At 38.7% G+C, this 13,904-nt stretch overlaps 1 protein-coding gene across 9 annotated transcripts in view; it reads right to left on the bottom strand.

Moving 5' to 3' along the window:
• LOC124310172 (putative inorganic phosphate cotransporter) overlaps positions 1-13,904 on the bottom strand; it is a 21,362-nt gene extending 7,458 nt beyond the window's left edge. For 7 of the 9 annotated variants that reach the window (XR_006909637.1, XR_006909638.1, XR_006909639.1 and 4 more), the window contains exons 1-9: positions 13,586-13,904; positions 5,097-5,272; positions 4,389-4,519; positions 3,526-3,631; positions 3,042-3,126; positions 1,631-1,851; positions 1,361-1,507; positions 1,085-1,217; positions 126-367 (exon numbers count right to left, since the gene is read on the bottom strand). Coding sequence is in view for 3 of the 9 variants with exons in the window: in XM_046773935.1 (XP_046629891.1) it covers positions 126-367; positions 1,085-1,217; positions 1,361-1,507; positions 1,631-1,851; positions 3,042-3,126; positions 3,526-3,631; positions 4,389-4,519; positions 5,097-5,272; positions 13,586-13,610 (1,266 nt within the window). In the remaining 6 variants the exon portion in view is untranslated. The remainder of the gene's footprint in view (positions 1-125; positions 368-1,084; positions 1,218-1,360; positions 1,508-1,630; positions 1,852-3,041; positions 3,127-3,525; positions 3,632-4,388; positions 4,520-5,096; positions 5,273-13,585) is intronic. The other 2 variants (XM_046773937.1, XM_046773936.1) reach the window with 2 other exon arrangements.

The raw sequence follows: 13,904 nt of genomic DNA, 5'->3' as shown, positions 1-13,904 counted from the left end.
TGAAATAAATATAATTATTGATTAATGATACATCCGATAAAATTTGCCTACTAGCGTACAAGTATAAAATGGACGCCATAATCGCTGGTACTCGAAACTCGAATCAAATACACGTATCTACGTACATGCTCATTAGTCAGAACACCGATAACCGCAGGAATAATGAAACCTGAAAAGCTGCCAATCGTGTTCATTACACCGTAAAGGGATCCCGCGAAGTTCGGTGACAGATCTTGGTGATTTTGGAGACTTGTCTGGCAGGCGGCGCCGTTGAAGCCCAAGGCCAGTATCATCATAAAAATTGCCCAGAATTTGTCCTTTCCCGCGTAGGTCATACCGAGTAAACACAAAGCTGGGCCCATGTGAGCTGCATAGACAAGAAAAAAATAAGACTGTTTCAAACCCACCCAGGCAATCAATAGCCGTAATTTAGTCTCTGTAGAATGCGAACCGTCATAAACGGACCAATAAAATATCTCGGAAGTGAGAAGACTTGCAGCTAAAAGATTCAAATGATAGTTTCATGATTTTAAGGCTAACTGACGTTGCCATTATTGGTGTCATTATCACCTAGCAAGGTGTCGACAGCATCGGATGTGTCAGAATCGGGGGATATAATTTAATGCCAAATTTTATTCCCCTCATGATCACGAAAGTGCCATCTTAAAAAAATTTCTCCAACTATTCTAGGTTCCTAGATATTTACCTGGTACGTTTGCAATGAGACACCGTGTGTATACCGACGTTTTATACGTTAGCACAGTGGAATTAAACTACATTTATTAATACCGTCACTTCTGATAAAAACCAAAAGTACTACATTGAAGGGAACAATTATTTGAAAATATGCAAGTAAATACTAAGAAAAAATTAAAATACCATATTAACTTGTCGCATGAATCTCTAAAGTTTTTCACACGTGAAACATTTGCAACAAAGCGAACACGAAATTTCTTGTACGTGGACTGATATCGAGCATAGAAGTGGCCAAAGAAAATCCCAAATTCCAACGGCAAGCCGCACGTGCGAAGTAAAGGTAGGTATATACACAACAAAGGACTGGTAGATACGTTTAATACATTACAGGAAATCATGAAAATCTTGCGCAACCACACGACCGTCAGGTACTTGTTTCTCAGTAAGTAGTCTCCGGCAGCGGCAAACAAAACACCGGCCCCAAGTCTGGCAATGTAAGGCAGTCCAGTTATAGCGCCACCCTTGAAATTAAATTCTCTTAAATTACCAACGTTCCATTCGTAAAAATTTTTCATGAGAAAATAATTTTCTAAATGAGTCTCTATAATATGTTTTTAATCGTTTGCCTGGCCGCTTAACAATTCATATTACATATTATACTCACGGATTTCATATTGAACCCAAGAACCTGGAGCGTATACTTGGGTCCGTTTGTGGATAGGAAGTAGATTCCCCACATGTTAGCAAAGTGAGCCCAGAGTAGGACCAAGAATGGAAGCGATGTGATGACAGCGACAACAGGAAGTTTTACCTGCGAATTGGATAACCCGAGAATTATATAATTCGAGCTAACGCTTATGCATCTGTTTGTATATAGGTATATTAGGTATAATCCGTATCTACAAGCATGCGCCTGTATCATTGTCCTGCGTACTTTTTGCTTGCTGATGCTCGTTCCAATTTGTTTCTTAATATATTCCTTTTCTCGTTCTGTGATACTCGGATGCTGGTCGGGTGTGTCATGTATCAGGTATACCCAGAGGGCGAAAAATACAAGAAGGAGTCCGCTGGTCACGTAGTACGCAGCCACCCACCCATATGTGCCGACCACTTGACTGCAGAGAACAAACGTGACTACGATACCGAAGGGTCCACCTGCGGAGAAACAAATGATACCTATTTGCAACATGAAAGAGAAGACAAGGCAGGTTCGATTGCGTTCGGAAATGTGACGCGAATTGCGCATCATTACGTAGAGATCGTTTACGTAACTATTTCATTGGTGCATTAAATTGACGAACACCAATGTGCACTGCTGCGCTGCGTACGCGCATAGCCCGTACCCGTAAAGTTTGCCTATTCGGTTTATTGTTATTCGTAGCCTACGTCACAGAACGGGATTCAATATCAAAAATAATTCACTGCCTACAAGATAGACTTTTGCGGAACTGTTATTCGAATATTACATGTACTACCGCAAGAGTTGAAACAAAAATGTTAATATTCTCCGGATATTGAAAAATACGAAAAAGAATTTATTTTTCAACCGATGTTACAAACAAAATTATTGCTAGACTTTTCTGTCACCTCTAGGTCTGCTATTTTTCCATTGCAGCATTTTTCGCTCGCAATTGCTATTCTTCGAAAACATTTCAACAACTGCAGGAAAAAATTACTCAACGGCGTGATAACACGAAAATCGAGAGTTATATATTCAATATGATATCGATAATTTGAAACTGTCCATGATGCTTCGTTTCACCTAATACAACTAGACAGAATAGACAAGCTACACACCTCTTATATCATTCTTACCGCAAAAATCTCAGGACGGATCAGCACGATAATTTGTGAAATTTATTTTTTCCGTCCATTAACAGTAAAACACTCATCGACCAACGTCGTAGGTCGTTCACGCGCGATGAAGACAAACGTCACAGGTACGAAGCCCAACTTTGTTAGGCGAAAAAGAAAGAAAAATATTTTCAGGCGAGAATTACGCGAGAATGTCGTTGCGGGCAGTGACATGGCTGCCAGGGTTTTGCTCCTCGTTAGTCCTTTTGTGGTTACCCGACGATCCGTTATTTGACGGATTCACTCTACCGACTTTATGTAATGACAGGAGTTGTACCCCAGTTTGTAATTGGATTGAATATTCGTGTACTTGTCATCACCGGACGGATACAGCTAAGAGGTTGATAGAATGGTTTATACGCTCATTGAATTGTCAATAATTGCGTCATCTTACGATCAGATGTTCTTTATTAGAAAATTTCACGACGTGTGGAGATGATGTGCAGGTGACGAAAACTCGTAAAAAGTTTTAAAAATTCGTTCATAATTACCTTGCATAGCCCATACGAACATTCCCTTCTCGTTGGGTGGCACCCACCTGGCGATCATTGCGTGTAGAGCCGGATACACAGCACTCTGTGGGCAGGGGGTAAGATCACTTTAGGTCGCAGGCCGGACATGAAAGGAAGACCCTATAAGGCCTAGGGCTTGAGGTAGCGGCATCTCTCTTTTTAATACATATGCATACATACAATATACAATACCGGGCCTAAGCGTAGAAACAAGCCATCTCGGTGCTTACGGATAAGCAACCGGAGTTACAATTTGCCATCTCACCAACGAAATTGTATCGCCCCGTTGCCGATCTTTAGGCGCCGAGGCGGCTTGTTTCCACGTTTAGACCTCGTGTATACACGTATACAATATATACACGCAGTCAATATGATCCACATATTTATGTATTTATGGATGCAGGTATATTGGGGACATCTATGGAGATAAATCTACATATCTGGATATCTATCATGAACCGACCCCGAAGAATCCCATCAGGAACCGCAGGACGATAACGAACATGTAGTGAACACTAGACGCCCATGGCATAAGCAGGTTCAGTAGAGCAGGAATGAGAGTCGCCAATCTGCCGAACCAACAATATACGCTTACAGTTTGTTAGATGTATAAAAGGATAGTTTTATCAAGGTCTTTAAATTTATATATCACATTATATACACTAGGGTGGGCCAAAAAAAATGAGTATTTTTTTTTTTACTTTATACTCTGAAAATCGGTTGCTAGATACCTCTAAAGAATTCTCACCAAAATGAGCTCTTAATTTTGATAACAAGGTCCTCCGCTTTACAATTTTGCATTTTTTCCTGAGTATTAGAAACAAAAATTCATATTTTATATATGAATATTTATATTATATATATTTTATATTCATATTTATATTTTTTAACGAATAGTTGTCAAAGAGATATGAATTTTTGTTTCTAATACTCAGGAAAAAATGCAAAATTGTAAAGCGGAGGACCTTGTTATCAAAATTAAGAGCTCATATTTGGTGAGAATTCTTTAGAGGTATCTAGCAACCGATTTTCAGAGTATAAAGTAAAAAAAAAAAAATACTCATTTTTTTGGCCCACCCTAATATACACCTAATTGTGAATTCAAAACAGGTAATTACGATCACCATCTTCAAACCGAGCGACTGACAGTTTTTTATACAATGTCAACTATACGAATAACTTTTTGTAATTTATTATACATTTCTTCTATATTATATGACTCCCGTTGCACAGATAGTTAATTTTAACTTCGGAATGATGAATAAATTCCACTCAATAACAGATGTAACGTATGCTTACCCAATCAGAGGAATGTTTCAAACTTACGCAACAACCTTGGAACCTCCAAATTTTTCTGCTAAAATACCGGCTGGAATACTAGCCGGAACTACGCCGCAGTGGTAAGCCATTAGTACAGCTCCCTGAACCATTTCGTTCCACTCGTATCGCTCACCGAACTAAAGGGAGGATTCATTTACGACCACATATTCCATCATTTTTGTAATACATAACTATCAGACGACTGATTCGTGATACATGTTTATTGAGGGTAAATATGGTGTAGTGCGACCAGCGATGGGATTTTATGTCCCCGTGTACGACAACATTTAGACCGACGGGTCTTTTATTTTAAGAGTTGATACAATTTCTAATGAATACTGAATTACCTAACAGGACATTCCTTCCTGGCAATACCGCAAGTTTGTTAAAAAAATGCTTGATTTTCGACCACTACTGATACTAATAAGAATACTTGATACATACATTAAAAGTAAGAGGGAACTCATCTTATCGTTATATATTTGAATAATGAAAAGTCCTAGGATTAAAAAAAATAGCAGCTGGCTTTATGCATGGTTAACATACGGTGTGATCGCGACAATTGACAAAGATTACATAATTATGATTGCCTGTCCGAAATTAGTGTAAGCCCTGGTATGCATTGTTCGGAGTTAAATTTTCAATGAAGTACATAATTAAAAAACGTCAGAGCGTGATATTCATCAATAACTATTATAAATAACAAAGACTCACATCATCTGTGCGTGTCCCATTTTCTTCACGTGTGTCTGTCCCATTTTCTTCACGTGTGTCTGTCCCATTTTTAACCATGGCGACGATGATAATGGAAAGGTTTGTCCGTATAAAGTAAGAAAACATACAAGCCAGAAACATCATAGCTCCGAGGATGCCTCGGCGAGGGATCTTCTCTGCAAAGAAATGATATAACAACGATTTCTTCAGATTTCTGGTAACGTTCAATTATTGCAAGGTACATCCCTATAAATAGTGTAAAGGAATTAACGCGCAAGTTGCTCGCAAAACCTAACAATCATACAGCGTACACCGTCCTAGGCGGGTTGAAAAAAAAAATATCACAGGGGTTTCGACGGGAAAATTCATATTGACGTACTGATGTTTCGATCGATGGAGCTTCATCGAAAACTCAAGTTGTTACTAATACTGTGTTACGGTCAATCAAACTACGACTGTAGGTCAGTTCCATGTTTAGCCTCAAGTTAACTTACAAATCACTGAATATTTATATACTTCTCATCAAGAAAGGGGGCATGAAACTCGCGCCGTTGATTTAACTAAGCATTGAAGTAAGCATCACTATTTTGCAGCTTCGTAATTATTTTAGAGATAAATTTCATATTGACGTACTGATGTTTCGATCGATGGAGCTTCATCGAAAACTCAAGTTGTTACTAATACTGTGTTACGGTCAATCAAACTACGACTGTAGGTCAGTTCCATGTTTAGCCTCAAGTTAACTTACAAATCACTGAATATTTATATACTTCTCATCAAGAAAGGGGGCATGAAACTCGCGCCGTTGATTTAACTAAGCATTGAAGTAAGCATCACTATTTTGCAGCTTCGTAATTATTTTAGAGATAAATTTGCAAAATATGAGTTTCCTATAATATGCTGTATTACGCTCGGTATTATGGGTTTACTGAATTTGTGGCAACTCTTAAGCTGCGAAACAGCGAGTGATTCTAAAAATGCAGCGTTAGGTTAACCTTACTTAATCACAATTTGTCACTGGGGCTGAACTTCACCCCAAGCATCTTTCAAACTCCCCTTCGTTGTAATAATATTAAATCACTCATAGCCACTTTGACGCTAAGATGGGCGAAAAAACGTTTGTGATCTGCAGAAGTAATGACCACAGGTCATTTTGGCTAGCATGATCGGATTGGTGAGAAGGAACTAGCCCGAATTGACACAAAAAAAAGTTTGTAGGACCATTATTAACGGAGATATTCGAATTGTTGACTTAACCGCGCCGAGTCGAGCGCAATTGGCCGGGCGTGTATACCCACTAAGCGGCTAATAATTGAGTTTTCGATTAAGCTTGATTAATCGAAATTTCACAAGCATGCGACTTCAGTCGGAATTCCCGAACAAAAACTTCTTCAAACTTGTTGAATGAATAAGCTACAATCGTGTGTGTGGGAAAGAAGAGCCATCAGCGAAAGTCTAACAGTTTTTACGACAGTTCATATCGCTACAGGAATGAGCAACAAATGTATGTTCCATACATTTCAGCGAAAATGATATTGTATAAACGACTAATATTAAAAACTCATTTATACGTTTTTCAAAGGGTACGACAAATATAACGTATAACTAATTGCGAGATTAACACAGGAGTGAATCTTTTCCAATCATTTATACTCAATTTATGATTTCAAACGACTTCATAGTTATCGTTTAGTCATTACATTTGTAGCGTAACTGACTAATTCATCAAATAAATATATCTACGACATAGCTTAATCAACTTTATGAAGTCTTTATTCATTGATCGTCGGTTTCATCTGTAATATGGTGAGCTTCCAGATTTGTTAATACTCATTATTGGGGGGCGGGGTTATCGTAGAAACTACTATAAAGATACGGTAGCTCGATCTGTATTAACGTACCTATATCTACTAAAAGTTGTGTGGGAGTTATAATCACGATTCCAACATAAATTTTACTGGATTCAGTAATATAAATATGGTATGTTTACGCTATTATTCCACTCTGCCCTTAAACTGCATCAGATTTGGACTGTACCTTGTAAAATGATTGCTCCTTCATGTATTTCTATTAATTGAAAAATTTAGTAATAGATTCATCAAACGTTAGAACGCAAGTCTCAACTAAAAAGTCCACAGCTGTACACGCTTATACTTGATACACACTGTACCCATCAGATAGCTGTGATTAACGATCAGGTGAAGAGAAAAGAGCGCTAAGGACCAAAATAAATTACTTACAGGTGCGAAAAACGTATAAACGAAGTTTCTAGAGCTATATATGTAAAGTCAAACAAGGGGGAGTGGTTTTTCGCAAAAGAAAAGCAACAGAAAAAAAATACCTTTCAAAACACTATACGGCTAAACACATCAACACTGATCAATTTTTTATAAAATATTTAGGTTATAAGACTGTAGTTCCTTATAACGATACTATTTGTTAAAATTTATCTGCAACCTGCAGAGGTATACCATTTACAACCGAATTATTACCCCTTGAAAAAATGCGCATGCAGGGAATTATACAACTGATCCTTCAATTCTTGTCAAGAGTACGTGCGCATGTGTAATTGATAGTGCGGCGTGGTGCAGCGCACACTATACTTGACAACTGCTGTACGAAACTTTGGGTCCAAACGCACGCCTCGCACGCATGCACATTATGTCGGTATATTTGCGTATCATAGTGGGTTACAAAATTAAATAAAAGAAGTATCTCCCTCGTTATTCACGCGTTAGAGTTATACAATCACATGTTACGTCGCGCGTGTGACGTTGTCGCGTGAGGTTGACCTTTTATTTAAAATATAATGATGTCTGCTCAGATAATCTACGCATGCTTTTACATGATATGGAGACAATTAAACACTTCATGTGCTGTCCGTCCACATATATCATACTAATGTGTAATACAATTATACAGGGTGTTTTATTTTAATCGCCCCAGGCCGGTTATTCCGGAACCAAGCAAAATACGGAAATATTACCCACAAAATATTTAGATTTCGAAGGGGGAAATAAGATGAGTGTCAGATTTTTAGCAAGTGGAGGCGCCAAGGTAAAGTGTATATCAACTTGGTTTTTTTTTTCCCCCCTGGATGAACCAGTATCTTTTTTACATTGGCATTTGAAAGGGCATAACCAAAAAATATCACAATTTTTTTCTATGTTTTGTCAACAAATCAATAAAATTCGATACAAACAAACCTATTGTTCTTTATCCAACCTCGTAGACTCTACGTGGAGAACTATTCTGACAACATTCGGTATTAGAATACTCGAGTCCTCGAGTATTTCCATAGAACTGACGAGTTACCGGTATCTTGTTCCCTAGCAACTTGACAGGCATGTATCTAATCACCGGTCCAGTTTAGGTGGTGAGTATGTACTGTTTCGTACTTTTCTATGCAGAATTTAATGTCCTTTCGAATGCTGATGGTAAATACATACTGTTCTATTTGGAAAAAATACCAAGTTAACCTTCACTTGATATTGGCGCCTTCACTTGTAAAAACTCTGACACTCTCATCCTTTTTCCCCCTTCGAACCCTAAATATTTTGTAGGAAACATTTTTTCGTATTTTGCTTAGTATCGGTGTAATCGGCCTTGGGCGATTAAAATGAAACACCCGGTACAGTCGAGTTTGGTCATCCTTATGCTAGATGGTCCTACACGGTCCATCCGCGTGGCAATTAGTACATGATGCGCTACATTAGTTTGCGTTTCGCCGAGCGTTCAGACAATTATATTGTGCACTGTTGATACGTTGTTGCACGATGATTATTCGAGCAGCTGCAGCATGATTCGATGCAATCTGGCAGACAAACCTGACATACATTATATGTATAAGCCTTGAAAATGCACGCTGGAATGGAAATATGCTACATTCAAATATGTCAAAGGAACCCCAATTATAGGGTGCATCTGTAGGGAATGGCGATTGACTATCTACATTAATACAATACAGGCGTTGTATAGTATTGGCAAAGTTCAGATAATTCACTCAGGACAGCACGTGCAGTTAGTATGATGATACGTAGAAATTTAATTATGTTGTATCCCTCAGGTGTTCTATCATTAGCTACATGAAGTTCACTTGAATTTCATGGACCCAGTAAACGAAACATCAATACCGTTCAATTGTAACAGTTTTCCTCTGCGTCGGAAATACCTCCGCCATACAAACACACAACGCTTCGCTTCGCTTGTACTGTGATCGACGACGGCAACAATGCGATAGATTATAATTGTACATTCGTCGACCGATGTATATGTAAGCGTAACAGTGATATTTGCATACCCTATGGAAGATTGTTAACGCGATTATAATTGTTCGTAAGCGGGAATTGCAATCGGTATCACAGAAATGTTGAAACAACAGTTATGTTAGTTTACCTTTGAATTATTTCATATCATCTTAGTCTGTTACATTTTGCGTCATTCGTGTCTTACGTTATTTTACCGCACTTGTCCACGCTACTTTAGACACATTTTTACGAGGAAGAACCGGTTCTATTTGAGACGGTTAGACGAGCGAGAATTTCTACAAGTTCGACTTTACGGACTACGTGCGACAGTTCAACAAGCGTGTGTCTGCGTTTCTGCTTTTACATGCGGCGGTTCTACATGAGCAGGTTAATTTTTTCTTCAATTATTTCAAGTTTTCTTAATTGTTTTAGTTGCATTAATTTTAATTCGTTGCTGAACGCAAGATTCGATTGAGAGAAAGAGAGAGAGAGAGAGAGAGAGAGAGAGAGAGAGAGAGAGAGAGAGAGAGTGAGAGAGAGAAAGTGGGGCGGGAGGGGGGAGCCACATATACAGGTGCCAGGTAGGACGGCTGCGTTATTCGATCGCGCTCGATGTTCAGCAACGAATAAATTACCCTTTGTAGAACGCGGTTTACCTATAAGACAGACCCTTCAAGAGATAATATATGGAACCTTCGTCGTAAGCGGTTTAGTATCTCCAGTGTACCGGTAATCGTCATTCTATAGAAATAAATGCGTATAGGAACGAATTTATCTTAAGCGAGCATGTACGACCGCCGAATGCTATAATAATTTAAATAATTTGAATGGAAGTGTTCACTTGTTGAAACGATACCTACCCTTTTGGAGTAAGGGATTCAAGGTTTGGACAATCGCGTATTTCTCTTTAATGGATGCATAACCTTGCAAACGAACCATCATAATGTAACCAGTTTTTACATGATTTATACTTGCAGTTTATGTATGCGATAGAATATATTTTGCCGATTGTAAGTATAACATTAGTATTATTTCGGCTTGGTCGAAATCCGTTCTTCCAGTGTGATTATCTAACTCTGCGTGCTGAGATCAGTAATTATCGATACCATCTTGATAGATCGACGATTTAAAAAATCATCAATCATCAATGCATATCCCTGTGTAAACAGACATATTAAAGGTACAATTATTCGCACACATTAATAATAGACGACACCAGGTTATGTCCATACACATGAAGAATAGTTGTTGTTTTTCTAAAATAAAGGCGAGATCGAGTTCCCAACTGTCGAACATTTTTGACGTATTAATAACCGATCACTGAATAGTGCATGAGCGCAAATTTTCATAACAAACGTTGTTTACTTATTCAGGTTCTTTCTCGGCTTCTTACTATTTAAATTGAGTTTCTGTTCAAATAATGCAATTTCTTTCACATATAGTGTAAAGCAGACACTCTGGATAATTTTTATCCTTGAAACATACTAACGAAATCCTATAATAAAAACACTTATGTACTACACCCGCACAGTCGTCAGTGGTCATTTTAACCAAATGGCCCCTTTATAAGTTCGTTGTTTGTGAAGGAAGAGTACACGCTGTTTTTAAAATAATTAACGAAAATTGATGTATAACATTATCTCTAGGGATACTAAATATTTATCTATTACTAGCTGGTCGGATGTCTAGTGTGGCTGGATTTTGTGCTCGTGCGTTCGCTGCGCTTACTTACTCGTTATCAGTACGTTTTACCAGATGATACGAGATTAATGAGATACCTCACGCTCTCACTGATCACTGCACTGAGCAGGAACTACGGACCGCTTATCCTGGAATTCGAGTTGCACCAGGAAGCGGACCCGGAGCGCAGGATCCAGGAGGTAGATAACCCGCTACTCGAAATATGCGGAGCGCGATTCTCATACGTCCTCTCTACTGCGCGGTTGTTTCCGGACTGAGGAATTCGGCTAGCTGATTTTCGTCGTCGACGATTATTATAGATCGATGACATGAGAGAAAAAAACTTTTGGGTGACGTCACTTTCTGAACATCCGAACATCCAAAATTTGGTTTCGAACTTTAATACTCTGTACGATGATTACCACTTTTTGAAAATAGCGGACTTGCCGTATGTAAAATTATTTCACCTGTACAAACAAAAAAATCCAATCGGACTTGCACACATATTTTGAACGTTATACAAAGCTTGACAATCTGAAAGTTTGAAATCTGTTCGATCTAACGCATCGTCGATGGTAGTCGAATTCCGGCATACCCTAGGACAACTTTTCGATTGGCTATTTATTTCTGAAAACCGTATATTTCATGAATACGAGTATATGTAGGTAGGAAAATAGGAGGATATAAACGATTTATCATTACGGACTTTTATATTCCAATTTCAAAGATAAAAATATCATCAAGAGCATTCATTTTTGCAAGGGTTGCATTACATTTAAACTTAAGAAAAACCTCTTCAAAGATAACACATAGATTTTTCAGAATTTCTTGATACATTCGTATTGTACATGCAATATTGTTTGAAACGTAATCGAGAGTGGTCTCTCCTCCTTGTGAGCAGCCGGCATATAGGTATATATTCAAGACGAAAATATACATGGGATAACGCGTAAAGTTACTTCGTGGATCTACCTATAATATAGTCTCGCCGCGACTCAAACGATTGATATAGTTTCACATATAATAAGATATATATATATAGCTTGCTTCCGCTTTTCAAACAATCACTGAAATTGATTTATTCCTCAAATTCAATGGTAAGTGTGCACCTTTGATTTAGGTATCTGCAATATCATCACTAAAGTTATCCAATAAAAGCAGACGTATATAAAACTTAATACAAACATCCCAAGGAACTTTTTTCAAATACTAAAATTATTTATATACGATTCTTATCGTTTCTATTTGCGCAGAACTATCCGGGATCGTTTGACGTAACATATTATCGGATTAAAATAATTGTTATAAATTCGCTGTTATAAAACGCTCGACGGATTTTAGACATCATACTTGGTCAGATAATATTATTCAAATTCGATGCCGGTTTGACTAGAGACTTACGTCGAATCATTGAAATTTAAATTTGGCCAGTATTCGTAATCGATACTGATATTTTCGAGACGATCTCGAGACAGCTCGCTAGACTTGTCTTGTTGGTGTAGGGCCTTTTTCAAGACAATTTTGAAAATAAAAGTCGCAAAATCCTTAATCGTTCCCGCGGTATTTTATCGGCGATTAGCTGAAACCGACTTGTCTATTTTTCCCTCCACGACCTATCTATACCGATTTCTCACCTTTCATACTACATTATCTCTCTTACAATCAGGCCCGATAAAGCTCCGAGAATTCTATTCAAGGTTTCCGATGCACCAGACTGCAATGCTCGTGACTCTTGTAACTTTCCCATCATCTTAACAGCTATCCGACGTGCTCCGCCTAAACCGAATAGAAAATTATGTATACCTATAAGTATGACAGATTCTAATTACCGTATGCGTGTACCCACATTGTGAGCACAGGGGATTTCTCCAATAGTTTACAGGTATTCCTGTTGGATTATGGCTAGGTAAAATCATTGCCAGTGTAATAAGTTAAATCGCCATTATTTTGTTCTTTGTTACGGTAACTCAATTCCCAATCACACCTCTCAAGGTCAAGGACTTTGCATCCCCCTAAACTGCCCCCTGTATCACGGCCGTGCATTATGGTTTCGTTCTACTGGATATAGTGTGCGCCATAAGGTTGCGATCTGCCATGCCATTATATGGCAGTACGACGGTTACACATACCTTATCATGCTTAACGAAGGCGAGGGTGAATGGAAAATGGATGGGTAAAGCCCGTGAAATCATGTTATGAACCGGTAATTGGATGGGCAATGACATTTGGTCCTTAACCGAATAATACATTTGTCCTGTGCAGGATACTGACACTGATCGTGCGATAGATCTGCAGTAAAATTTCACGCGTGCAGTATATGGGATGATGCAACGTGGATCTTCGCGCGTCGCGTCTTTCATACTACAAACATACCAGAGGCCAAGGTCGACTGTTGCTACAGAGAAAACAGTCGCATCAGTTCACGGCTGTGATCGCAATTATTTATTAATATATTTCATTGCAAACAAGGGACCTTGTATTCTTTCATACAGCCATACATTGTACCATACATAATATACGCGATTCGTTGAAAGTAAAAAAAAACAGCCGTATAGCGCTTACCCCTCAATATTTGTGCAAGTGTCATTTCTGGCCTACAGGAACAGGTACAACGTCGCTAAGGCCGGTATTTCCACGTTTGCAACAATTCTCGCCAACTACACGTCCCGACAGTTCCGTGCCACTGGTTGAACTGAACTGAATTCGTGACGCGAATTAATCTTCATTAATCTTCATCGCGCGCGGCGCGTTCTCTATGAAGCAGCCACGGACGTAAGAAATGCATATTGGGACGGAGCGTCCGGACGCGGCGAGTGTCCACATTCGCGGAGGGGGGGGGACCGCCATCTTGGTAGGCAAACTTCGTTGCCTTCTTAAATCC

The sequence above is a fragment of the Neodiprion virginianus genome, chromosome 1, assembly GCF_021901495.1.
Source record: "Neodiprion virginianus isolate iyNeoVirg1 chromosome 1, iyNeoVirg1.1, whole genome shotgun sequence".
Classification (NCBI taxonomy): domain Eukaryota; kingdom Metazoa; phylum Arthropoda; class Insecta; order Hymenoptera; family Diprionidae; genus Neodiprion; species Neodiprion virginianus.
The sequence above is the reverse complement of the archived record's forward strand: the minus strand, read 5'-3'. Positions and strand labels throughout refer to the sequence as shown.